This window comes from Anarhichas minor, unplaced genomic scaffold, assembly GCF_050575085.1.
Source record: "Anarhichas minor isolate MPS153535 unplaced genomic scaffold, ASM5057508v1 ptg000053l, whole genome shotgun sequence".
NCBI lineage: Eukaryota > Metazoa > Chordata > Actinopteri > Perciformes > Anarhichadidae > Anarhichas > Anarhichas minor.
In genome coordinates this window covers 1354191-1382170 of record NW_027466499.1, presented here as the reverse complement: position 1 = coordinate 1382170, position 27980 = coordinate 1354191, and the positions used below count along the sequence as shown (strand labels likewise).

Here is a 27980-nt window from a genome sequence, read left to right as displayed (position 1 = left end):
ATGTACTACTGTCAGCCTATCCCAGGGGAAGAGCTCCCTCACCTTGAGGAGACTACGAGGGCCCCACCAGAGACGAGCAACACTGGACTTTGGTTGGAATGCACAAAATACAATCCAGTTTTATTTGGTTTTTACAATAAGTTTAGAAAAAGGTTACAAAAATGACGAATAAAAATGAAATAATAGATCATACAAAATCTCAAATGTACCAAGTTCTCAAAAAGCCTAAAAGCTCTAAGAAGAGCGTCCAGAAGCCTCGATCCTTTGTTGTCTCCTATTTGTACCCTTCTTATTGGTGCTTTCTGCAACCTCCGGGTCCATATAAGGTAGACAACAGAACATTCTTAAATCATTGGACAAAACAGTTCCAATAGTCCTATCCCTTCTGACATACCTACTTTTTAAGTTGAATGCTTTTCTGCTAGCCCCCTCCTTTGTAGAAGGTGTCTGTCTAGCCCTCACTGAACAGGATGTCCCCTAACTAAGACAATAGTTAGTTTTTGAATCTACAATCTTTCTCCTCTGCTGGCTGTCATTCAATCATGTCAGAGTGAGTTTAACCCAAAGTTCACTTAATTCATTACCTTTAACATGACAGTCAACATTACAAGCACGTATGATCACATTTTGATAAATGATAGAAAGTCACACATTAAAGCAATTCAATAATTGAAACGTCTTTAAGTAATATGGGATTACATGCAACGAGTATATTGACATCTGAAAGTATAACACTCTTATGCCGCGAATCATTCGCGCCGCGTATTCGCGTCATTCGCGCCGCCGGTCTCGCCGGGGACTATTTGTGTTCATTTGCGTGAATCGCGCTGGACGAGCCGGAGAGGGGGCGTGGCTTATCGCCCTGAAAGCAGTTCAACTGTCCGCCATTAACCATGGAAAAAATAACCTCTATTTCTGCTTAGTACGTGTTGTGGAAGTCACAGATATCCCGGGAAACTAAACACCGTCATGTCTGGTTCATAACATTGTCCAGAGGAGCTCCATGGATTGTATCGAAGTGTATTCACTGTGTCTAGTGAGCCACACGTCGCTGTTTACTACAGCTGTATGAACACAAAATAAACTGATTTGGCTGTGATTTAATGGCAATAAACCGACAAAAAGGGACTCCGAAATAACTACATAATGATGCCGATCTGTACTTGTCTTCTCAATGGAGCTCGGATGGATCGGTGCTAGGCTATGCTAACATTGTAGCAGCTCCACCAACACTCAGAATAACATCATCTAGACGTAAATAGGGCAGCGTCTATTCATTGTTTGTACCATATGGTTTACACACACACACATGTATACACATAGTTTGGTCCGGTCTCTATTGATATGAGGTATCGTAGAGCTCTGGGTGAATACAGACGGCTACAGTATTTATTTCCTGATTCAACAAAGGCAGGACGTCAGTGATGACATGAGAAACATCTCAACGCTGATAGGCTATCGCGCCGGGGCGTAACGCGAATAATTCGGCGAAGTTGAAAAATTTCAAATCACGCGTTCGGGGCGAATTCGCGTCAATCGCGCCGCGCCATCGCAAATTCGCGTCACTCGTCTAATCACGTCTGTGCATAGACTTTGTATGTAATCTACTCGCGCGAATAATTCGCGCCACGTTTGGTGTGAATGCACCATTAGGCTGCGTTCTTCTAGATCATAACTCATCATTGATTTCGAAAATAAAAAGAGAAATAGACAACTCACATAACATACAAATAACACCTTGAGATAGGATTTCCTCTTTTTCCAGAGGCCACAGGGGCCATGTTCCCTATATGCTAATTAGGTGTTAAACTATAATGCGCCTCGAAGACTTCTCTGTATAAGAGTCAGCCAGATGCTCAAACCACAAGACGCTGCCTTAACGTCATTTGGAGCCTGGCCTCTCATCTGTGTGACATCTCATGTGTGTCTTCAGAGTTCCATTTTTAGTGAAACTTTTACCACATTCAGAGCAGCTGAAAGGTTTCTCTCCTGTGTGAGTTACCATGTGTGACTGTAAATGTCCCCTACGTGAAAAAGATTTATTACAGACTGAGCAGCTGAAAAGATTCTCTCCTGTGTGACATCTCATGTGTGTCTTCAGACTTCCACTTTCAGTGAAACGTTTACTACATTCTGAGCAGCTGAAAGGTTTCTCTCCTGTGTGACATCTCATGTGTTTCTTCAGACTTCCACTTTCAGTGAAACGTTTACTACATTCTGAGCAGCTGAAAGGTTTCTCTCCTGTGTGACATCTCATGTGTGTCTTCAGACTTCCACTTACAGTGAAACGTTTACTACATTCTGAGCAGCTGAAAGGTTTCTCTCCTGTGTGAGTTACCATGTGTCTCTGTAAACTTCCACTCTGTGAAAAAGATTTACTACATTCTGAGCAGCTGAAAGGTTTCTCTCCTGTGTGGAATCTCATGTGTGTCTTCAGACTTCCACTTACAGTGAAACGTTTACCACATTCTGAGCAGCTGAAAGGTTTCTCTCCTGTGTGAGTTAACATGTGCGTCTGTAAATTTCCACTCTGTGAAAAAGATGTATTACAGACTGAGCAGCTGAAAGGTTTCTCTCCTGTGTGAGTTACCATGTGTGTCTGTAAATGTCCACTCTGTGAAAAAGATGTATTACAGACTGAGCAGCTGAAAGGTTTCTCTCCTGTGTGAGTTACCATGTGTGTCTGTAAATGTCCACTCTGTGAAAAAGATGTATTACAGACTGAGCAGCTGAAAGGTTTCTCTCCTGTGTGAGTTACCATGTGTGTCTGTAAATGTCCACTCTGTGAAAAAGATATATTACAGACTGAGCAGCTGAAAGGTTTCTTTCCTGTGTGAATCATCATGTGTTTCTTCAGATATTGAGTCTTGCCAAATGTTTTTTCACACTCAGAGCAGCTAAATAGTTTCTCACCAGCACTACATATTGAATCACTGACAGGAACTTCATCATTATTCCCAGAGTTTAAACCTGACTGAGGTTCTCTGGTCTCCTTCCAATCACCACTGTCATCAGTGTCAGTAGAGTCTCCAGTCTTCTCATTAGTATCTGGTTCTGGATGTCTATCTGGATCTGAGTTCCTGTCTGGTTCTGGTCCTCCACAGTCCTCTCCATCAGCTTCTGTTTCCATCTGTTCAGTTTGTCTTTGATGAAGTTGTGAGGACTGAGCTTCCTCTTCATCGTCTTCACTCTTCACAGGAGTGAATGAGAACTTGATATCAGCCTCCTCCAGACCTTGAAGCTGCTCTCCCTCCTGACTGGTCCAGAGTTCCTCCTGTTCCTCTTTAATGTGTGGGGGCTCTGGGTCCTCCTGTTCCTCTTTAATGTGTGGGGGCTCTGGGTCCTCCTGTTCCTCTTTAATGTGTGGGGGCTCTGGGTCCTCCTGGTCTTCTTCAACGTGTGGGGGCTCTGGGTCCTCCTGTTCCTCTTTAATGTGTGGGGGCTCTGGGTCCTCCTGTTCCTCTTTAATGTGTGGGGGCTCTGGGTCCTCCTGTTCCTCTTTAATGTGTGGGGGCTCTGGGTCCTCCTGGTCCAGACTGGAGCTCCACTCCTGCTGCTCTTCTTTAACCACCAACAGCTGCTGGACATCTGTGGAAAATAGTGAAATACATACACACCTTAGAAAACTGTAATGTCATGTTAACAACTAATCCATTGATGTCCCTACTTTCCTATAACTTGGCTGAGACATGTTGCACATTTTGTAGAACATATTTAGACTTCATTCAAACTAAAACAAACTGACGTGTGTTGGAGCTATTTATTTGATATTAGTATTTTATTTAATTAATAAGTAGTATTGTTTAATTATTCTAGATGTTTGATATATTAAGATTGCCTTTTCTCTTTAATAGTAATTTGTTTAGTTATATTATTTTTATATTATATATATATATATATATATATATATATATATGAGTAGATGGATAGGACCAGCATGCACCGGGGTGGGCATATAGCTTTTACCAGCACAGGAGAGACAGCACGACAGGAGTTTGTTTGCTTTACTAAATAAATAAGAAAACCTGCGTAAAATATCGACCACGGTGCATCAGTGGCCTTTGATTATTGTTTGTTTTATTTTGATTTATACGACAAATGGCCACTACAATGTGTTTTACCTGGCTGTGAGACAACGTTTCTCTTTGCGGGAGTTGTTCTTGTTTCTATAACAAACATAGTTTGATGAATGGAAGGAGAGGGGGAGAGAGAGAGTCTTCTTTTTTGCTGACTGTTAATATCGCCATCATCACTATTCTCATTGTTTGACGCTGTTGATCGCTGTCGATTACCTTTGTACACCAATGAGAAAGTATTTTGAACGTTTTTGACTCTCCCGGCTGTAAGACCTGTATGACTCCTCTTCAGCCTGAAGACGGCCATGACCTTTGCCCCTCTTGTCTTGGCCTCAAGCATCTGATGGAGAGCCTCTTGAAGAACCTGTGCATTAACTGCAGCATCATGCCTCCCGGCAGGGTAGGAAGTTTACATATTTTTTAGGGGGCAATTTTTGCCCCCACTGACTGAAATCCAGGGGCATTTAAAAAAAATTGGAGGCACTTTTTGAAACTTGTGAAATAACATTTAACCTTTGTTCAAAATAATAAATATAGTTATTTAGGCTTACAGTATATGAGCAATTGTCATCAAATGGCAATAAGACTATTAGGCAGTAGTCTACAGATTCAAAGTGTTTTCTTAGATTTCTTCACAAAAAACAAACATAAATCAGACAATCATATTCAATTTTATTCTTATTTCTTTGTGGTTATTTATTGTTATTATTCAATTTTTTAAACAACTATTAACAATTATTAAGTCAACGATGCCTTGATTACATATATATCAGTCATTGTATGGAATTATTGAGAAAGATATTTTCGTAGCACCTCAAATATTGTGATATTACCCATTTGTCCTGAACTTATGCATTAGTCATTGTGTGGAATTTTTGAGAAAAGCATTTTTATAGCACCTTAAATTTTTTTAAAATGTGCCATTTGAAGGTACAAATTCAGTTCAGAGTTTTTACTGAGTAAAATATCTTAATTGACTGTCAGTCAGGTATTATTAATTTCCAGCAACCTTCAAATCAAAGAATAAAGACACTTCGCGCACAATTTAGGTGTATTTTCCTTTTAACTCACGAGATGCAGGTAGCATGTTTTATACTTAATGTGAATATAATTCATTTAATCTAATTCCCATTATGCAATATGTATACTTTGTTGGCATCTTATTCTGAAAACCGGATATTCGTCTGAAGAAACCGAATGTTGTCTCACGTTAATCTTTCCATTAACTTTCAAAGTCCTTCGCTTGCTCCCGATCTGCGCCGTTTGAATGCGTTTACCGTGAATTTCAGCATGTAGGTGCACTAAAATGTAAGTGTCTGCTGAGTTGACCGCAGTCTCGCAGTCACAGGTCTGATTAACAAGCACTCCATTTATTTATTTGTTTAGAAAGTTCGGTTCTTCACGCACACGCAACATCAGTCAAGGCGAAAATCAAAACCATTCTATGGCAACTGGACCGGGTCATATAGGCTACGATGTTTTTGACAAGTTCATTAAATTATCATTATTATTAGAGGAAATTATGGGGGCATTTTTTGCCCCTCTCCTAGTGATATCAGGGGCAAAATTATATTTCTTCGGGGCATTTTTGCCCTTTGCCCTTGTGTATTTCCGACGCTGCCTCCCGGGGTAAGGTCTACTAGGCTGGCCAAAGTGGAACACCTCCTACCTGACAGGTCGATCCTACCAGGTGACATGGAGGGGGGCCGTGTCGGAACCACGCATGCTGATTACGGGGGTTCCACAAGGTTCAGTCCTAGGCCCCCTTCTCTTATCGCTCTACACAACATCTCTGGGTTCTGTTATTCGCTCGCATGACTTCTGTTACCATTGTTATGCCGATGACACCCAGCTGGTCTTGTCATTTCCCCCCAGTGACACTCAAGTGGAGGCACGCATCGCTGTGTGCTTGGCTGATATCTCGAAGTGGATGACGACACACCACCTCAAGCTCAACCTGGACAAAACCGAGCTAAAGTTCCTCCAGGTGAAGGGTTGCCCGCACCGAGACCCGTCCATCACCATTGACGATACCGTGGTGGCACCAACTCGGACTGCGAGGAACCTGGGTGTGACCCTGGATGACCAACTGTCATTCTCAGCAAACATTTCATCGGTTACACGCTCCTGCAGATTCCTGCTCTACAACATTAGGAGGATTCGCCCCTTCCTCACTGACGAGATGGCGCAGGTGCTCATCCAGGCTCTTGTCATCTCCCACCTGGACTACTGCAACTCTCTACTTGCCGGAGCCCCGGCGTCGGCTATCAGACCTCTGGAGCTTGTCCAGAAAGCTGCAGCTCGCCTGGTGTTCAATCGCCCCAAGTTCTCCCACACAACTTCCCTTCTCCGTTTTCTACACTGGCTACCTGTAAGAGCTCGCATCCAGTTTAAGACTGTGGTGCTAGCCTACAGGGCAGTGAAAGGAACAGCTCCTTCCTATCGCCAGGTCATGGTCAAGCCCTACACCCCCGCCTGACCACTTCGCTCTGCTGCTTTGGTTGCCCCGTCGCTCAGAGGTCCCTCCGCCCGAACGACCCGGTCACGGCTTTTTTGTTGCACTTATTGTATTCGTATTAGTTTGTTGCACTTATTGTTTTTGTTTGTTTCTGCACTGTACTTTGGCTCTGGGTTATTCTCTTAGATGGTTATTTAAAAAAAGGAGATGTAGCCTACTTATGACTTCTGGTGACTAGTAGCTCTCTTGAATACCTATGGTGAATACACTTATTGTAAGTCGCTTTGGATAAAAGCGTCTGCTAAATGACTGTAATGTAATGTGAGGTTCACCTCCGCCTGTCAGGGTAGTAGAATCCAGCCCAACCTACACATTTCAAAGCGTGAAAAAACAAAGAATCGTAGTGCTAGTAGGCAGCTGTTTGTTTGTTGCCCCTGAAACGTAACAGCAGACATAAGTAAAATAAAAATATTTTTTTTTGTTTTTTATAAGCCAGGCTACATAAAGTATATTCATCCACAATGATCTAATAAATGATGCAAATAGTGTTGGTGTGTCTGTGTGTTTGAGAGTGTCCACTCACTGAAAAATACTTATTACAAACTGAGCAGCTGAAAGGTTTCTTACCTGCACTACATCTTGAATCACTGACAGGAACTTCATCATTATTCACAGAGTTTAAACCTGACTGAGGTTCTCTGGTCTCCTTCCAATCACCACTGTCATCAGTGACAGAAGAGTCTCCAGTCTTCTCATTAGTATCTGGTTCTGGATGTCTATCAGTATCTGAGTTCCTGTCTGGTTCTGGTCCTCCACAGTCCTCTCCATCAGCTTCTGTTTCCATCCTTTCCGTTTGTCTTTGATTAAGCTGTGAGGACTGAGCTTCCTCTTCATCATCTTCACTCTTCACAGGAGTGAATGTGAACTTCATGATATCAGCCTCCTCCAGACCTGGAAGCTGCTCTCCTTCCTGACTGGTCCAGAGTTCCTCCTGTTCCTCTTTAATGTGTGGGGGCTCTGGGTCCTCCTGTTCCTCTTTAATGTGTGGGGGCTCTGGGTCCTCCTGGTCCAGACTGGAGCTCCACTCCTGCTGCTCTTCTTTAACCACCAACAGCTGCTGGACGTCTGTGGAAAATAATGAATTACATACACACCTTAGAAAACTGTAATTTCATGTTAACAACTAATCCACTGATTTCATTACTTTCCTATAATGTGGGGAGACATGTTGCACATTTTGTAGAACATATTCAGACCTCATTCAAACTAACACAAACTAAAAACTGACATGTGTTTTACCTGGCGGTGATACAAAGTTTCTCTTTGCGGGAGTTGTTCTTGTTTCTATAACATTAGAGTAGGAGTCAGGTACAGCATGGGCCATTTTGTACACCCTATTTGGTCACTTACGGTAATTGAGTCACATGGTGTTGGGGATAGCAATGGGGATATATGCTGTTCCGTGGTTTAGTTTGATGAATAGAAGGAGAGGGGGAGAGAGAAGGAGTCTTCTTTTTTGCTGACCGCTATTATCACTGTTATCACTTTTATCATTGTTTGACGCTGTTGATCGCTGTCGATTACCTTTGTACACCAATGAGAAAGTATTTTGAATGTTTTTGTCTCTCCCGGCTGTAAGACCTGTATGACTCCTCTTCAGCCTGAAGACGGCCATGACCTTTGCCCCTCTTGTCTTGGCCTCGAGCCTCTGATGGAGAGCCTCTTGGAGAACCCGTGCATTAACTGCGGCATCATGCCTCCCGGGGTAAGGTCTACTAGGCTGGCCGAGGTGGAACACCTCCTACCTGACAGGTCGATCCTACCAGGTGACATGGAGGGGGGCTGTGTCGGAACCACGCATGCTGATTACGGGGGTTCCACAAGGTTCAGTCCTAGGCCCCCTTCTCTTATCGCTCTACACAACATCTCTGGGTTCTGTTATTCGCTCGCATGACTTCTCTTACCATTGTTATGCCGATGACACCCAGCTGGTCTTGTCATTTCCCCCCGGTGACACCCAAGTGGAGGCACGCATCGCTGCGTGCTTGGCTGACATCTCGAAGTGGATGACGACACACCACCTCAAGCTCAACCTGGACAAAACCGAGCTAAAGTTCCTCCAGGTGAAGGGTTGCCCGCACCGAGACCTGTCCATCACCATTGACGATACCGTGGTGACACCAACTCGGACTGCAAGGAACCTGGGTGTGACCCTGGATGACCAACTGTCATTCTGAGCAAACATTTCATCAGTTACACGCTCCTGCAGATTCCTGCTCTACAACATCAGGAGGATTCGCCCCTTTCTCACCGACGAGACGGCGCAGGTGCTCATCCAGGCTCTTGTCATCTCCCGCCTGGACTACTGCAACTCTCTACTTGCCGGAGCCCCGGCGTCGGCTGTCAGACCTCTGGAGCTTGTCCACAAAGCTGCAGCTCGCCTGGTGTTCAATCGCCCCAAGTTCTCCCACACAACTTCCCTTCTCCGTTTTCTACACTGGCTACCTGTAAGAGCTCGCATCCAGTTTAAGACTGTGGTACTAGGCAAGGCAAGTTTATTTGTATAGCACATTTCAACAACAAGGTAATTCAAAGTGCTTCACATAAAACCAGTAAAAGCATCAAAACTTAAGGCAAAATAGATTTAAAAAACAATTAAGAACATACATTGAAACAATAAAAACACTCATTGAAACACTCTAACCCGGCCTCCCTGAGGTCTTATTTAGCGTGGGACTCGAACCCCGCCTCGGGACTCTAACCCGGACAATTGGACGCGGGACTCTAACCCCGTCTAGGCGCGGGACTCCAACCCCGTCTCGGGACTCTAACCCAGCCTCCCTGAGGTCTTATTTAGCATGGGACTCCAACCCCGCCTCGGGACTCTAACCCGGACAATTGGACGCGGGACTCTAACCCTGTCTCGGGACTCTAACCCGGCCTCCCTGAGGTCTTATTTAGTCTTACTAGTCTACAGGGCAGTAAAAGGAACAGCTCCTTCCTATCGCCAGGCCATGGTCAAGCCCTATACCCCCGCCTGACCACTTCGCTCTGCTGCTTTGGGGGCGATTGGTTGCCCCGTCGCTCAGAGGTCCCTGCGCCCTTTCGACCCGGTCACGGCTTCGTTGTTGCACTTATTGTATTCGTATTAGTTTGTTTCTGCACTGTACTTTGGCTCTGGTTTATGATCTTAGATGCTGGTTTAAAAAAAGGAGATGTAGCCTACTTATGACTTCTGGTGACTAGTAGTTCTCTTGAATACCTATGTTGAATACACTTATTGTAAGTCGCTTTGGATAAAAGCGTCTGCTAAATGACTGAAATGTAATGTGAGGTTCACCTCCCCCTGTCAGGGCAGTAGAATCCAGCCCAACCTACACATTTCAAAGCAGTGTGAAAAAACGAACAGAGAATCGTAGCGCTAGTTAAAGGTAGGCAGCTGTTTGTTTGTTTGTTGCCCCTGAAACGTAACAGCAGACATCAGTAAAATAAAAAGATTTTTTTGTTTTTTATAAGCCAGGCTACATAAAGTATATTCATATATAATGATCTAGTAAATAATGCAAATACTGTTGGTGTGTGTGTGTGTGTGTGTGTGTGTGTTTGAGAGTGAGAGAGACTGTCTGTACATTTGTTGAAAGCCAGCAGTGGCTCTTATGATTAGAAATATAATATAATAAAATATGATTATTATTTTAGAGCCTTCAACATCAGCAGTGGGGTGTGGCCTCCATGGGTCCCAAACTCCTCCCTCCCTCCCACTGTAGACTTTATATAATCTGAAAAAAACAAGCAATATTATAACATGATGTTGACATTAGTCATGATGGAGAGTAAACAAAACATGTTCATGCTTTTTCTGATATTCATACAGCCTCCCAACCTGCAGAGACCAGACCTTCATCATCCAGCTCCTCGTCTGCTGGACCCACGACATCCACCGGTAGTGTACTTCATGTTAACTTTCTTTGTATGCCAACCCATGAACATCTGATAGTTTTCTTTAATTAAAAGTTAAAATAATCTGTTCATAGGTCACACTCCTGAAGAGATGGAGCAGACAGTTTGGGGGTTCGGCCGGTGCAGGAAACCTGACCATCCTGAGAGCTCGGAGGGATTGGTGTCGTGGGTCCAGTGTGACAGCTGCCACTCATGGTATCACACCATGTGTGTGGGCTGAGACGAGGAGCTGATGATGAAGATGATTATTATAAATGTTGTTTGTGTCCTGATTTTTTATTAAATTTTTTATTTTATTTTTGTCCCGTTTATATATAAATAAATGTTTGCATCATCTTTTCAATCTTTTGAAAAAGTAATTTGTCTTTTGCTTCAACAATGTAGCTTTTCAATCATGAATATTTGGGTTTTTAGTTGTAACAGAACTCTTACTCTGCACTGTGTATTATAATAGTAACTGTTATATATAATATACGTGTACATAATTGTTAAATTCATGCATCAGCTGGTGTGTTGCAAGTGATTGACATGAGAAGAGTTTAACAAAACATCCAGCAGGTGGTGGTATACACTCAAATGGAAATTAAGGAGCTTTTATTGCATCATTTGGAGTTGTTGAAGCGTGATATCTTATTGTGAAGGATAGAACTACGGTCCCGGATGTGTTGACAGCATTGATGGTAATTCTCTGAAACAAGTTAATATCCCCGAAAAACCAACAGCACCCAGTGGTTACAACGAGGATAGAAGTTGGTCCGAATAGATGTGGATTTTATTGGAATGTTCGCTAAAAAACTGTCCGGACCAGGAAACAATTCCGTTAACTCTCTTATGTGATGTGAACATATTTTAGATTTCAACACGCTGCACGTTCTCATCTCATCTACTTTGTGTGTTAAAGATGCTGAGTGTTTAATGAACCAACCTGCTCTGTGTAACCGAAGCTGAGGGATGAAAACACCGTCCAGTAGTTTCCGTTGTCGCTCGTTCTCCTCTTTTGAACGAGAGAGTTCCTCCTCGTACTCTGCTATCGTTCTTTCAAACACACCAAATATCTCTTCAGCAGCCGCAGTTAGTCGCTGGTTGACTAAACATCTCAGCATTTGGACTTTAGACATGTTCTCAGAACCACACAAACTGCGTCACAAACACCGTTTGCTCTCATTAAACTCTGACTAGCGCTGTGTGGATCACTTCCGTCCCCGTCGGTCTGTTTCCAGCTAGCATGCTAAGCTAACTTCAATAGCTTTGTAGGCTACCGGGAGATGAGTCAGAGGAGAAACATCCAGAAAAAAAGGTGAAGAGCTAAAAGTCCATTCAGACATGTTTATCCAGACACACAGAGACTCTGATGGATCAGTACTGATGGAGCTAACTGAGACTTTATCAGCACAACAAAGAGACGCTGCTGCTGCTAACAACGTTAGGCGCCATGTTGATAATGGAGGAACATCCGGTTCCGCTGATGCGTGGTATGTAACCTTCAAAATAAAAGCACTAGAATACTACATACTACAATAAGAAATCGTAAATGATTATTCCAATCATCAGTTACCTTCCATATTTTCCATATGTAACAGGTATGGGTAGGGCATAGAAAGAGACGACGCAAATGATTGTTTTCTAACATTTATTTGTTTCTGTAGAAGATAAAATATCACCAATTAATTTCCTTCTGATTATTTTCTGCACCTCTGCTCCCTCAACGATGTAAAACAGAACTGTGTGATTTCATTCAACTACACACAGATACAATAATTTCACATCACAGTATGTACTCGGTTCAAGGTACACATTACTAGTCAAGGGCTACAAAAATAACCAAGTAAAACATCTAACCTAAATCATAACAACACATTTTCTCAACACCATGAAAAACAATATACAAGAGGAACAACAGGGACACCTGGTGGTTAAAGTAACAAGTGTGTGGGACTGAGTGACAGAACAGAGACAACATAATATTTAACAAATGAAAACACATACTTGAGGAAGTCAATGCATAAACACATCAATTGCCTTCTGGTATGTTATGCAATTCTGCCTCTAAACATGCAAAATAGCAGAATTGACAGAAGAAGATGAATGAGAACATCTATGCAGTATTTATCTAATCTATGCATCTATTGTCATACGACACAGGATGGCCTGCAGTGATAAAAATGGTACCTAATAATTACAGAAAATCAGCAAAACCTTCATTTTAACAGCAACTTATTTAAAAAATATAAAGTATATGCACATGTGTTACTGCAAGTTAATAAACACGTTTGCTGACATTTGTTTTGCTGCTGTTAATATTAACTGTCTTGATTGATTTCCTCTGCCTTAGGATTGCTATATATATATGTACATGTGAATATATATGTATGTGTGAATGAAATAAAATAAAGTTATTGATAAATACATTGTTTTAATTGCAAGAACTACAACTGAAAATGTGTTATTTAACATAGTAACTGATTTAATTAACTGATTATTAATTTAGAAAAACTGAATTTTTGAATATATGATTACAAACACTAAACTAAAAACTTCAAAGTATATATACTGAAAATGTTTTAGTTTAATGTATTTATGTGTATATATTTATAATCCTTCTGAGCAGGGATTATATATATATATATATATATATATATACACACACTATAAATATATATATATATATATATATATTCACTAACAAGGACCACGCCAATAACAGTATGAGTTTTGAGAGGTTTATTGCATAGTGGAAAGATTGTTAGATTCAAGAAGGGGAAGGGGTCGAGGGATGAAATAGATATAGGGTAGGGGTAGAGGGATGAAGGGGAGTAGGGTAGTGGGATGATGGGATGTGGGTGTAGGGATGAAGGGATGTGGGGTAGGGGTCGAGGTAGAGGGATGTAGGGTAGGGGTAGAGGGATGAAGGGATGTAGGGTAGGGGTCGAGGTAGAGGGATGAAGGGTAGGGGTCGAGGTAGAGGGATGAGGGGTAGGGGTCGAGGTAGAGGGATGAGGGGTCGAGGTAGAGGGATGAGGGATGAGGGGTCGAGGTAGAGGGATGAAGGAATGTAGGGTAGAGGGATGAAGGGTAGAGGGATGAAGGGATGTCAGGAAGAAGAAACGAGGAGGGTTTGTAGAAGGTTTGGGCGATTTGTGGCTAAGTGGATAGCAGGGCCGTCTTTCAATCAGAGGGTCAGCGGTTCGAACCCCGGCTCCGGCTCCGCTAGTCGCATGTCGATGTGTCCTTGAGCAAGACACTTTACCCCAAAATTGCTCCCGTAGCTGTGCCTACGGTGTATAAATGTGATAGACTCTGAATTGTAAGTCGCTTTGGATAAAAGCGTCTGCTAAATGACTGTAATGTAATGTAATGTAATGTAGAAAGGAGGTTAGGCGATTGGCGGGAATGGGGGGACTGCAGACTGTAGGGTGGGGGCCGTCTCTTCGGAAGCTCTGGCGGAGCAGAGTCCCCAAAAGATAGCTCCATAAAGACTGATGCCGATGGCAGTTTCTGGAGTCGTTCGGGTTGTAACGAACATATGAGAGGTACGCGGGGGAAGACCAACAATCGCGTATCTTGAGGGTGTGGTCGGAAATTCCTTGGCTTGAAAGCGGTGGATCGGGCCAAGATATGGCGAAAGTGGTGGTGAGCCCGAGACCGCAACAGGGATCTTGCGGGGAGTTCGGCTGGCTGAAATTTGAGTTTAGGTCGTCGCGGATGTGTTCGTACGGACTCGAGTAAGAGTCTGGTCGGAAACGGTAGATGGGTTGAGGTGGACCGTATTGGTTGGTCTTGCGGCAGTTGAGGTGATAGACGACTGTGTCGTGAGGATGTATGTGATGTCTGACGCGGTGGCATGTCGGGACGGATGGAGTTCAAGGCGGCGAACTCGGAGCAGCGAAAGAAGCTGGCAAGAGCGTGGACTTTAATGCTTTGTCCATGAAGGGAGACGGATGACCTGAGCTGAGGGTGAGGATGCCGCAGGTGAGGAGGTCCGAAGTGAGGGGCAGCCGTTTAGGCGCTATATTCCGAGTGGATGGTAAGGTCTTAATAGACCGTTCATGCCCCAAAAGAATGGCTACTATGACTATGGAATGCGTTACGTAGATCGCGGAGGAAGGTGTGGGGGATGAGAATTCAAGCGGCCAAGGACCGATTGTCACTGTAGAAGCCGTCGACGCTGATCGAGGGTGCTGCGTCTGTGAAAAGCTGGATGTCTTCCGGCTTAGTGATGTGTTCGTCGTGGAAGATGGAGATGCCGAGAAGAACTGGTGTCAGTTTAGCTCGGTTTACGTGCTTCGTCAAGTGTGACGTGGTCATGGAGGTTTGTAACGGCGGCGGGGACTAACGGGATGTGTGGCAAGGAGGATTTTGTTTAATCTATTGATTCTATTTATTTATTTTATCTGGTGGAGGAAAGCCGAGTGTTTAGACCGTGTGCTGGGTTTGAAGAAGGCTATGGTTGAGCGTCTGGGCCTGCAACATAGTAGCTGGCTACGTAATTAAATACTCTTCCGTGCCAGTGTGTGGCAGTAGGTAGCGCAATAATGACCGTGGTGATTAAGACAGTAGAATTAAGAGATGCACCGAGGTTGCGGTGACAAGATGTTTGTCCGGATTCAGGTAAGCAATTTTCCGGCTGCTCTTGGACGGACGCATGGCGGAGTAGTACGCGTCCTTCCGAAGGAAACGAAAAGGTACCGGTAGTTGGGATCGGTGGTAAGGACTTGGAGGTGCTGGTGATGTCTGCTCAGGTGGGGAGTGGCTGTTTGGGTGCAGTGACGGAGCTTGTTTAGCAATTCCCAGGAGATGTGGGGATTGCGTGTGGATGGCTCGATAATTGGGCAAGGTTCATGTGGTTACCGGTGGTCGATAGCCTGTGTTGTGTTGAATGGAAAGGCAGGAGCGAGGGAAGAGGAAAAGATGCTGGGATGAAAGGATGCATGTGCGTGGGTTGGAAATGCAGATTGGGGAAAAGAGGCTGCAGGGTGCGATATCCCTGATGCAGAGAGAGTAAGGAGGGGGTGCGATACGAACTGGCCCTCTAGAGGGGCTGGTGTGAGTGACCGGGCTTGTCTGGGCGTCGACGTAGCGCCTGGCGCTGGTGGCTCGGCAATCGAGGGAGGTGTAGTGCCAAGCGGCCGTGAGCAGTTTGAAGAGTTTGCTTTTCTGTCGGACTGGTGGAAATGGATGTTGAGTTGGGTGAGTGCATACTTCAGTCGAGAGACTGTCCACTCTGAAATGCGGGATGTATGGGGCCATCGGAGCGTTGGCGTGGGGGAGAAGGGTCGCTGTGGTTTTGGCTGTTGCTTGAGCGGCTGGATCTCGAGGGGGTGGAAGAGCGGCGTTGTGAAGGGACGATATCCCTCGGGGATCTCCTCCTGGGGTTGTTGGAAGGCAAAGGACCGACAACTTCAGAATTGTCCGAGGATAGGGTTAGCTGTGGCTAAAAGTGAAACTGGTGGTGGGGGGGAATAAGTCAGAGAACGCTGAAATGTCTGCTGGCGGAGCTGTGGAAAGAAACCCAACCCCGAGCTGCTCCCTTAGCTGTGCCATATGCCTACCTGTTCTGTTGTTGGAGCGGTCTGTGCAGCTGGGGTAGCCGCTAGAGGTGGGAGGAGTTAGCCGAAGTTGGCCGAGATGGGTGGAACCTGGAAGGGAGAAGTAACAGAACTTGAAAGGATGCCAGGATGGGGGGATGGATGTGCCTGGGTTAATCGTGAAGTTAAGGGGAAAAACATTGCGAGGGGAAAAACATTGCGAGGAGATGTCTCTGGCGCGGGGGGAGCTTGACGGCCAGAGTCAGTATAGCATTGGACGACTTAAGGCAGGACGCAGTCGACTGCCCTTCTCTAAACATATCTAAGTTGAGGCCAACAGCAGACTGGAAGCAGCAGCCTAACTTACACTAAAACACCTTCTCCTGAACGCCATATATCTGACTCCCGCATGCGGTTTGACAGATATTTAATCGTGGCTCGTCTTGAAGAGGATCGATTCATAGTCTTGGTACTGGTCTCATTACCCTAATAGGGTACTTATTGGCCGTATTAAAATCAGATTAAAGATTCACAATCAGAGTATACAACCTGGCTCTCTGGAGGGACTGATATAGATGGATGGGCTTCTTCCGCCGTGTGCTGCGTCATGACGTCATCAGCGCGCGACTGACATGGCGCCGGGAACCCGGAAGTGCTGTGGAGGCTCAGAGCGTGAGAGGGGTGTTGTGCTACAGGTGCTTGAAAAGTTTGGAAAGTTGCGCTTTGCAACGGACTGATGTAAAAGGACTGTTGCATTGGATGATTGCTTTCTTCGTTTGAGAGACTGTCCACTCGGAGAAGTGGAATATATAGAGACCGTCGGGGCCTCGGAATGGCGAAAGAGGGTCACGGTGGTTTACCGGTCATTCGAGCGCCTGGAACGCCGGCTGTCGGGAGAGCGGCGTGGGTGAAGAATTGAGAGGATTAGGGTCGAAGGATGGGATTCCAAATCGGGATCTCCCTTCCCCCGGGCTGTTGGAAGGTGGGGCGGACGGCTTCGGAGTTGACGGAGGATGGTTATCGAGGGCTGCGGGGAATGTGGATGGCTAAACGCAGCCGAAGTTGCTAGCGACGAGCGTGGTGAGAAAAAGAGGGAGCTTCGGGATATGGCTGGTCGTCCGGAAGGGTTGAGGAGAGCCTTTGTGAAAGGTAAGCGGTTTTAAGATGTTGTTTGTCTGTCGTGCCTCGAGTTGAAGCGTATGAAAGCTGTGTCAGGGAGCGTTGCTCGTCTGTCTTGCGTCGTATGAAAGCTTGAAGCTGAGTCGGAGAGCGTTTGCTCGTAGGGGTTGAGGTAGGAGCGTGGGGTAGGGATGGAGCGTTGCTCGTCTGCTGAGTCAGAGAGCGTTGCTCGTCTGTCTTGAGTCGTATGAAAGCTGAGTCAGAGAGCGTTGCTCGTCTGTCTTGAGTCGTATGAAAGCTGAGTCAGAGAGCGTTGCTCGTCTGGATGTGGGGTGGGGGTAGAGGGGTGTAGGGATGGAGCGTCTGCTGAGTTAGAGAGTGTCTGTTGTACGTCATGTGAAGACAAGAGTCGAAGAGGGAGTGAACGAGTTCGTTGTGCTCAAATACTCTGTGCAGAGGAAATGAGCGGTGTTCTGGGCATGGCCCTGTTCCTGAACAAAGTTTATAAAACTACATTAAATACACTATAAATATATATATATATACATATGTATATAATCCTGCTGAGCAGGGAGTCTAGGCGATGGGAGCAGCAAGAGGGGGGCGGGAACAGCTGTTGACGCATTGCATTACATTGCAGTCATTTAGCAGACGCTTTTATCCAAAGCGACTTACAATTCAGATTCTATCACATTTCTACACCGTAGGCACAACTACGAGAGCAATTTTGGGGTTTAGTGTCTTGCTCAAGGACACATCGACATGCGACTAGCAGAGCCGGAGCCGGGGATTGAACCGCCGACCCTCTGATTGAAAGACGGCCCTGCTATCCACTTAGCCACAGTCGCCCGACGCAAACAGGAAGTCCTCTGTAGGGTAGGCCGTCTCATTTCGGAGACTGCACGGTCTAGCCTTTGCGGTCCTCAAAGGACCCGGCCCACATAGACCGCGAAGGCTGGGTCCTCCGAAGGATGCACACCCTGACTGGGGACATAGCTAATGAAGCCCTGTTGACTCCTGAGTTTTACTACCTTTATTCTTGGCTCTCACTCTGCTGATTGGCCAGCCTGAAGTTGGTGCAACCCATGAAGCAGCACGACCGGCCCCCACAGGTGGAACCCAATCAACTGATTGACACCGAAGAGGAAAATGAGGGAGAGAGAAAGAAAGAAGTTCAGAAAACACAACACGTAACACCCCCACCCATAATACAGCGCACGTGACAAAGTATCCGCAAGAACATTTTCAGACCCCTTTTTATGACACGGTTGTAGTTTTGAATGATCAGAGACCAACGCATAAGACGCTGGTTGTAGTTATACATTCCGGATATAAACACAAGAGGGTTATGATCTGTGAAAACTTGAATAGGCTTAACACTTGACCCAAGGTAAACCTCAAAATGTTGTAGGGCAAACAACATTGCTAGAGCTTCCTTCTCTATGGTGGAATACCTAAGTTGATGTTTGTTGAACTTCCGTGAGAAGTAACTCACAGGATGATCGATACCCTGGTCATCCTCTTGCAGAAGAACTGCCCCAACTCCAACTGCACTGCCATCAACTTCCAGCTTGAAAGGCGAGGAGAAATCTGGGGCAGTCAGGACAGGAGTGCAACGCATTATACTCTTAAGACTTTCAAAAGACTGTTTGCACTCACTAGACCACACAAAGGGCTTTGCGGGACTGGTTAAAGCAGTCAGTGGAGCTGCTACAGAGGATACATTTTTGCAGAACTGTCTATAGCAGGGGGCCCGCGAATCCGCCAGCCACATAAAATGACGTGGCGGGCCGTACTCGGCCCGCGGGCCGGGAGTTTGAGACCCCTGGTCTATAGTATCCTGACATCCCAAGGAAACGGCGCAGCTCTCTCCTGGTTGTTGGTACAGGAAATGCTGCTGAAAAGGTGTACAGCCTAGCTGCGTAACCGTTACCCCCTCCCAGTGCGAATGAAGCGCTGGAAGATGGCTTGTTCAATAACCTGACCTAAGTAATGAACGCACCCCCCAAAATCTATACGCTTGACTGCCTTAGCCTTCTTAGAGATGCGAAAACCAGGATAACTTAATACCACTAGCCACCGTCGTATCACTTATTTCAGGCTAAAAACGTCGGCCTTCCCGACTGACCGATATCAACGGATTTAAGTGTGTGTGTGCGCAACAGGTGTGGGAGGACTGGATGTACTCCAGGATGGACCCGCTCTAAAGGGCCACCGCTGGAGGAGGAACCCCGTGTGGTTCGGAACCTCGCTATTCACCTCGTTATTCAGCGCAGCTTCAGGACCCTGGCCCTAACACCCCTAATTTAGATACCAATCTAACCCCTATTGCTTCCTAATACACCTCAGCTAATGTCTAAACATTATTAAACACTGCAACATCACATGTGATACATTAGCAGAGCTTCAGAATCAATCTGAGCCAACAAAGTTAGTAAATCACAACAATGCTGAACACCACCTTACCTTAGCTTGTAACAGGAATCTCATTCAGATCACATGTCTAATAAATGTACTACTGTCAGCCTATCCCAGGGGAAGAGCTCCCTCACCTTGAGGAGACTACGAGGGCCCCACCAGAGATGAGCAACACTGGACTTTGGTTGGAATGCACAAAATACAATCCAGTTTTATTTGGTTTTTACAATAAGTTTAGTAAAAGGTTACAAAAATGAGTAATAAAAGTGAAATAATAGATCATACAAAATCTCAAATGTACCAAGTTCTCAAAAAGCCTAAAATCTCTAGGAAGAGCGTCCAGAAGCCTCGATCCTTTGTTGTCTCCTATTTGTACCCTTCTTGTTGGTGCTTTCTGCAACCTCCGGGTCCATATAAGGTAGACAACAGAACATTCTTAAATCATTGGACAAAACTGTTCCAATAGTCCTATCCCTTCTGACATACCTACTTTTTAAGTTGAATGCTTTTCTGCTAGCCCCCTCCTTTGTAGAAGGTGTCTGTCTAGCCCTCACTGAACAGGATGTCCCCTAACTAAGACAATAGTTCGTTTTTGAATCTACAATCTTTCTCCTCTGCTGGCTGTCATTCAATCATGTCAGAGTGAGTTTAACCCAAAGTTCACTTAATTCATTACCTTTAACATAACAGTCAACATTACAAGCACGTATGATCACATTTTGATAAATGATAGAAAGTCACACATTAAAGCAATTTAATAATTGAAACGTCTCTAAGTAATATGGGATTACATGCAACGAGTATATTGATATCTGAAAGTATAACACTCTTAGTGGGAAGCCGTCAGGACGAGTCAGTACCTCCGGGTCTGAGGCCATGTTTCTCTGCAGGGAATCGGTGGATACCGCCCTCCAAGTTGGAAATGAGTCACTGCCCCAAGAGAGGGAGTTCAAGTATCTCAGAGTCTTGTTGACAGGTGAGGGAGTGGAATTAATGTCAACTTCATCAAAACCAGAACTAAAGGGGGTTCTCTCCTGTGTGACATACCATGTGCACCTTCAGTTCTGCATTTAGCACAAAACTTTCACCACATTCTGAGCAGCTGAAAGGTTTCTCTCCTGTGTGAGTTACCATGTGTGTCTGTAAATGTCCCCTACGTGAAAAAGATTTATTACAGACTGAGCAGCTGAAAAGATTCTCTCCTGTGTGGAATCTCATGTGTTTCTTCAGACTTCCATTTTCAGTGAAACTTTTACCACATTCTGAGCAGCTGAAAGGTTTCTCTCCTGTGTGAAATCTCATGTGTTTCTTCAGACTTCCATTTTCAGTGAAACTTTTCCCACATTCTGAGCAGCTGAAAGGTTTCTCTCCTGTGTGGAATCTCATGTGTTTCTTCAGACTTCCATTTCGAGTGAAACTTTTCCCACATTCTGAGCAGCTGAAAGGTTTCTCTCTTGTGTGAGTTAGCATGTGTCTCTCTAAATGTCCACTCTCTGAAAAAGATTTATTACAGACTGAGCAGCTGAAAAGTTTCTCTCCTGTGTGGAATCTCATGTGTTTCTTCAGACTTCCATTTTGAGTGAAACTTTTACCACATTCTGAGCAGCTGAAAGGTTTCTCTCCTGTGTGAGTTAGCATGTGTCTCTCTAAATGTCCACTCTCTGAAAAAGATTTATTACAGACTGAGCAGCTGAAAAGTTTCTCTCCTGTGTGGAATCTCATGTGTTTCTTCAGACTTCCATTTTGAGTGAAACTTTTACCGCATTCTGAGCAGCTGAAAGGTTTCTCTCCTGTGTGAGTTAGCATGTGTCTCTCTAAATGTCCACTCACTGAAAAAGATTTATTACAGACTGAGCAGCTGAAAAGTTTCTCTCCTGTGTGGAATCTCATGTGTGTCTTCAGATTTCCATTTAGAGTGAAAGTTCTACCACATTCAGAGCAGCTGAAAGGTTTCTCTCCTGTGTGAGTTAGCATGTGTCTCTCTAAATGTCCACTCACTGAAAAATACTTATTACAGACTGAGCAGCTGAAAGGTTTCTCTGTGTGGAATCTCATGTGTTTCTTCAGACTTCCACTTTCAGTGAAACCTCTACCACATTCAGAGCAGCTGAAAGGTTTCTCTCCTGTGTGAGTTACCATGTGTCTCTTTAAATGTCCACCCTGTCCAAAAGATTTCTTACAGACTGAGCAGCTGAAAGGTTTCTTTCCTGTGTGAATCATCATGTGTTTCTTCAGATTTCGACACTTGCCAAATGTTTTCTCACACTCAGAGCAGCTAAATAGTTTCTCACCAGCACTACATCTTGAATCACTAACAGGAACTTCATCATTATTCACAGAGTTTAAACCCGACTGAGGTTTTCTGGTCTCCTTCCAATCACCACTGTCATCAGTGTCAGAAGAGTCTCCAGTCTTCTCATTAGTATCTGGTTCTGGATGTCTATCTGAATCGGAGTTCCTGTCTGGTTCTGGTCCTCCACAGTCCTCTCCATCAGCTTCTGTTTCCATCTGTTCAGTTTGTCTTTGATGAAGTTGTGAGAACTGAGCTTCCTCTTCATCGTCTTCACTCTTCACAGGAGTGAATGAGAACTTGATATCAGCCTCCTCCAGACCTTGAAGCTGCTCTCCCTCCTGACTGGTCCAGAATTCCTCCTGTTCCTCTTTAATGTGTGGGGGCTCTGGGTCCTCCTGGTCTTCTTCAACATGTGGGGGCTCTGGGTCCTCCTGGTCCAGACTGGAGCTCCACTCCTGCTGCTCTTCTTTAACCACCAAAAGCTGTTGGACGTCTGTGGAAAATAATGAATTACATACACACCTTAGAAAACTGTAATTTCATGTTAACAACTAATCCACTGATTTCACTACTTTCCTATAATGTGGGGAGACATGTTGCACATTTTGGAGAACATATTCAGACCTCATTCAAACTAAAACAAACTAAAAACTGACATATGTTTTACCTGGCTGTGAGACAAAGTTTCTCTTTGCGGGAGTTGTTCTTGTTTCTATAACATTAGAGTAGGAGCCGGGAACATCCTGTGCCATTTTGTACACCCTATTTGGTCACTTACGGTAATTATTAAGTAAGTAATTAAGTAACATGGTGTTGGGGATAGCAATGGGGATATATGCTGTTCCATGGTTTAGTTTGATGAATAGAAGGACAGGGGGTGAGAGAAGGAGTCTTCTTTTTTGCTGACCGCTAATATCGCTATTATCATTGTTGATCGCTGTCTATTACCTTTGTACACCAATGAGAAAGTATTTTGAACGTTTTTTTATCTACCCCGGCTGTAAGACCTGTATGACTCCTCTTCAGCCTGAAGACGGTCAAGACCTTTGCCCCTCATGTCTTGGCCTCAAGCATCTGATGGAGAGCCTCTTGGAGAACCCGTGCATTAACTGCGGCATCATGCCTCCCGGGGTAAGGTCTACTAGGCTGGCCGAGGTGGAACACCTCCTACCTGACAGGTCGATCCTACCAGGTGACATGGAGGGGGGCCGTGTCTGAACCACGCATGCTGACTACGGGGGTTCCACAAGGTTCAGTCCTAGGCCCCCTTCTCTTATCGCTCTACACAACATCTCTGGGTTGTTATTCGCTCGCATGACTTCTCTTACCATTGTTATGCCGATGACACCCAGCTGGTCTTGTCATTTCCCCCCCGGTGACACCCAAGTGGAGGCACGCATCACTGCGTGCTTGGCTGACATCTCTAAGTGGATGACGACACACCACCTCAAGCTCAACCTGGACAAAACCGAGCTACTGTTCCTCCAGGTGAAGGGTTGCCCGCACAGAGACCTGTCCATCATCATTGACGATACCGTGGTGACACTAACTCGGACTGCGAGGAACCTGGGTGTGACCCTGATTGACCAACTGTCATTCTCAGCAAACATTTCATCAGTTACACGCTCCTGCAGATTCCTGCTCTACATCATCAGGAGGATTCACCCCTTCCTCACTGACGAGACGGCGCAGGTGCTCATCCAGGCTCTTGTCATCTCCCGCCTGGACTACTGCAACTCTCTACTTGCCGGAGCCCCGGCGTCGGCTATCAGACCTCTGGAGCTTGTCCACAAAGCTGCAGCTCGCCTGGTGTTCAATCGCCCCAAGTTCTCCCACACAACTTCCCTTCTCCGTTTTCTACACTGGCTACCTGTAAGAGCTCGCATCCAGTTTAAGACTGTGGTACTAGTCTACAGGGCAGTAAAAGGAACAGCTCCTTCCTATCGCCAGGCCATGGTCAAGCCCTACACCCCCGCCTGACCACTTCGCTCTGCTGCTTTGGGGCAATTGGTTGCCCCGTCGGTCAGAGGTCCCTGCGCCCGATCACGGCTTCTTTCTGTCCTGGCCCCACAGTGGTGGAAGGAACTTCCCACTGAGGTCAGGACAGCAGAGTCGCTGCCCATCTTTCGGCGCAGGCTGAAAACTCACCTCTTCGAGAAGTACTACCCTGAGCCTTCCACTTAGCACTTATTGTATTCGTATTAGTTTGTTGCACTTATTGTTTTCGTTTGTTTCTGCACTCTACTTTGGCTCTGTGTTATGCTCTTAGATGCTTGTTTAAAAAAAAGGAGATGTAGCCTACTTATGACTTCTGGTGACTAGTAGCTCTCTTGAATACTTATGTTGAATACACTTATTGTCAGTCGCTTTGGATAAAAGCGTCTGCTAAATGACTGTAATGTAATGTTCACCTCCGCCTGTCAGGGCAGTTGAATCCAGCCCAACCTACACATTTCAAAGAAGCGTGAAAAAACAAACAAAGAATCGTAGTGCTAGTAGGCAGCTGTTCGTTTGTTGCCCCTGAAACGTAACAGCAGACATCAGTAAAGTAAAAAGATTTTTTTGTTTTTTATAAGCCAGGCTACATAAAGTATATTCATGCACAATGATCTAATAAATGATGCAAATAGTGTTGGTGTGTCTGTGTGTTTGAGAGTGTCCACTCACTGAAAAATACTTATTACAAACTGAGCAGCTAAATAGTTTCTCACCAGCACTACATCTTGAATCACTGACAGGAACTTCATCATTATTCACAGAGTTTAAACCCGACTGAGGTTCTCTGGTCTCCTTCCAATCATCACTGTGTTCAGTGACAGAAGAGTCTCCAGTCTTCTCATTAGTATCTGGTTCTGGATGTCTATCTGGATCGGAGTTCCTGTCTGGTTCTGGTCCTCCACAGTCCTCTCCATCAGCTTCTGTTTCCATCTGTTCAGTTTGTCTTTGATGAAGTTGTGAGGACTGAGCTTCCTCTTCATCGTCTTCACTCTTCACAGGAGTGAATAAGAAGTTGATGTCAGCCTCCTCCAGACCTTGAAGCTGCTCTCCCTCCTGACTGGTCCAGAGTTCCTCCTGTTGCTCTTCAACATGTGGGGGCTCTGGGTCCTCCTGGTCCAGACTGGAGCTCCACTCCTGCTGCTTTTCTTTAGCCACCAACAGCTGCTGGACGTCTGTGCAAAATAATGAATTACATTAGGGCTGCAACTAACGATTATTTTAATAATCGATTAATCGGGCGATCATTTTTTCGATTTATCGATGAATCGGATATTAATGGGCCAACAAAGGCGAGTGAATAAAAACGTGTCTTTAGTCTTGCAAACTATACCACCCCTGCTTTACTACTGTTATTAACGAGCTAACGCAAACTTGTTATGATTGTCAAGCTGGCTGTGTTCACCCAGAGCTCTACGATACCTCATATCAATAGAGACCGGACCAAACTATGTGTATAAATGTGTGTGTGTAAACCATATGTTACAAACAATGAATAGACGCTGCTGTATGTGGAGCTGCTACAATGTTAGCATAGCCTAGCACCGACCCATCTGAGCTAAACAGCGACGTGTGGCTTGCTAGACACAGTGAATACACCTCGATAAAATCCACAGAGCTCCTCTGGACAATGTTATGAACCAGACATGACGGCGTTTAGTTTCCCGGGATATCTGTGACTTCCACAACATGTACTAAGCAGAAATAGGTTATTTTTTCCATGGTTGATGGCGGACAGTTGAACGGCTTTCAGGGCGATAACCCCGCCCCCTCTCCGGCGTGTCCAGCGCGAATGAACACAAATAGTCCCGGCGAGACTGGCGTTTGGTGTGAACACGGCATTAGGTCGTACTGATTTCTCTGCCTCCGCCATGTGTTTCAGAACAACGTTACGGGTCTCTCCGACGGTCTTTCCTCTACCTCCGCTCTTTTTTGTTTTAATTTTTTATACTCAAACATCTCCGCAACTTATTGAGTGGCGTAATAATTGCGCGACACAACGAATCGATAATGAAATTTGATAATCGATAATGAAAACTATTTTAATAATCGATTTTATCGATTCGTTGTTGCAGCCCTAAATTACATACACACCTTAGAAAACTGTAATTTCATGTTAACAACTAATCCATTGATATCACTACTTTCCTATAATGTGGGGAGACATGTTGCACATTTTGTTGAACATATTCAGACCTCATTCAAACTAAAACAAACTGACATGTGTTTTACCTGGCGGTGATACTAAGTTTCTCTTTGCGGGAGTTGTTCTTGTTTCTATAACATTAGAGTAGGAGTCAGGTACAGCATGGGCCATTTTGTACACCCTATTTGGTCACTTACGGTAATTGAGTCACATGGTGTTGGGGATAGAAATGGGGATATATGCTGTTCCCTGGTTTAGTTTGATGAATGGAAGGAGAGGGGGTGAGAGATGGAGTCTTCTTTTTTGCTGACCTCCATTATTGATATTAATGATATTATCATTGTTTGACGCTGTTGATCACTGTCGATTACCTTTGTACACCAATGAGAAAGTATCTTGAACGTTTTTGTCTCTCCCGGCTGTAAGACCTGTATGACTCCTCTTCAGCCTGAAGACGGTCATGACCTTTGACCCTCTTGTCTTGGCCTCGAGCCTCTGATGGAGGGCCTCTTGGAGAACCTGTACATAAACTGCAGCATCATGCCTCCCGGGGTAAGGTCTACTAGGCTGGCCGATGTGGAACACCTGATGGGTGAGGTTCACCTCCCCCTGTCAGGGCAGTAGAATCCAGCCCAACCTACCAATTTCAAAGCAGCCGGAAAAAACGAATAAAGAATCGTAGCGCTAGTTAAAGGTAGGCAGCTGTTTGTTTGTAGCTCTGAAACATAACAGCAGACATATTTTTTTTATATGCCAGGCTACATAAAGTATATTCATGCACAATGATCTAGTAAATGATGCAAATCATGTTGGGGTGTGTGGGTGTGTGTGTTTGAGAGTGAGAGAGACTGTCTGTACATTTGTTGAAAGCCAGCAGTGGTTGTTATGATTAGAAATATAATATAAAAAATAGCGGACAGAGAGCGCGCTTTGGAAAATATGTCGCGTCAACCACCTGAAATATAACAATAACTGACTATAACTAACAATATCTGCGTGGTGAAGATGGGAAAACTCGCTCTCCTGCTAAATACAAGAAAGAGCCCGAGTGCTGCACGCCCTGCCCCTGACAAGCAGTTAAAGTCCAGTCACCACCGGATGACCGGTTTTGTCATAAAAATAAATGTTCCGATGTTTAGTTCAATGTACAGTTCAAATAATTGTTCAGTTGTTATATTGACTGCTGTCATCAAATGAAACAAATTAACACCATAATTCCTTTAAGTGTTTGTGTCGGTAGGATTAAACCAACAGCACCCAGTGGTTACAACGAGGATAGAAGTTGGTCCGAATAGATGTAGATTTTATTGGAATGTTCGCTAAAAAAACTGTCCGGACCAGGAAACAATTCCGTTAACTCTCTTATGTGATGTGAACATATTTTAGATTTCAACACGCTGCACGTTCTCATCTCATCTACTTTGTGTGTTAAAGATGCTGAGTGTTTAATGAACCAACCTGCTCTGTGTAACCGAAGCTGAGGGATGAAAACAGCGTCCAGTAGTTTCCGTTGTCGCTCGTTCTCCTCTTTTGAACGAGAGAGTTCCTCCTCGTACTCTGCTATCGTTCTTTCAAACACACCAAATATCTCTTCAGCAGCCGCAGTTAGTCGCTGGTTGACTAAACATCTCAGCATTTGGACTTTAGACATGTTTTCACAACCACACAAACTGCGTCACAAACACCGTTTGCTCTCATTAAACTCTGACTAGCGCTGTGTGGATCACTTCCGTTCCCGTCGGTCTGTTTCCAGCTAGCATGCTAAGCTAACTTCAATAGCTTTGTAGGCTACCGGGAGATGAGTCAGAGGAGAAACATCCAGAAAAAAAGGTGAAGAGCTAAAAGTCCATTCAGACATGTTTATCCAGACACACAGAGACTCTGATGGATCAGTACTGATGGAGCTAACTGAGACTTTATCAGCACAACAAAGAGACGCTGCTGCTGCTAACAACGTTAGGCGCCATGTTGTTCTCAGAAGAACATCCGG

General features: G+C 44.8%; 1 protein-coding gene across 11 annotated transcripts; it reads right to left on the bottom strand.

Moving 5' to 3' along the window:
• Window positions 1–88: 88 nt before the first annotated feature.
• LOC142931633 (uncharacterized) lies at window positions 89–27980 on the bottom strand. Of its 11 annotated transcripts, XM_076075633.1 has the most exons (5): window positions 27449–27581; window positions 26362–26627; window positions 24561–25019; window positions 7162–7659; window positions 89–3588 (listed from the first exon to the last, which is right to left on the bottom strand). In XM_076075633.1, the coding sequence occupies exons 2-5, from the start codon at window positions 26450–26452 to the stop codon at window positions 1883–1885; spliced, it is 2754 nt and encodes a 917-aa protein (XP_075931748.1). In that variant the 5' UTR covers window positions 26453–26627; window positions 27449–27581; the 3' UTR covers window positions 89–1882. The 11 variants fall into 11 exon arrangements, with proteins under 11 accessions (XP_075931748.1, XP_075931747.1, XP_075931752.1 ...); XM_076075632.1 differs by lacking the exon at window positions 26362–26627 and having other exon boundaries at window positions 27449–27980; XM_076075637.1 differs by lacking the exons at window positions 24561–25019; window positions 26362–26627; window positions 27449–27581 and adding exons at window positions 7834–8767; window positions 8846–10226.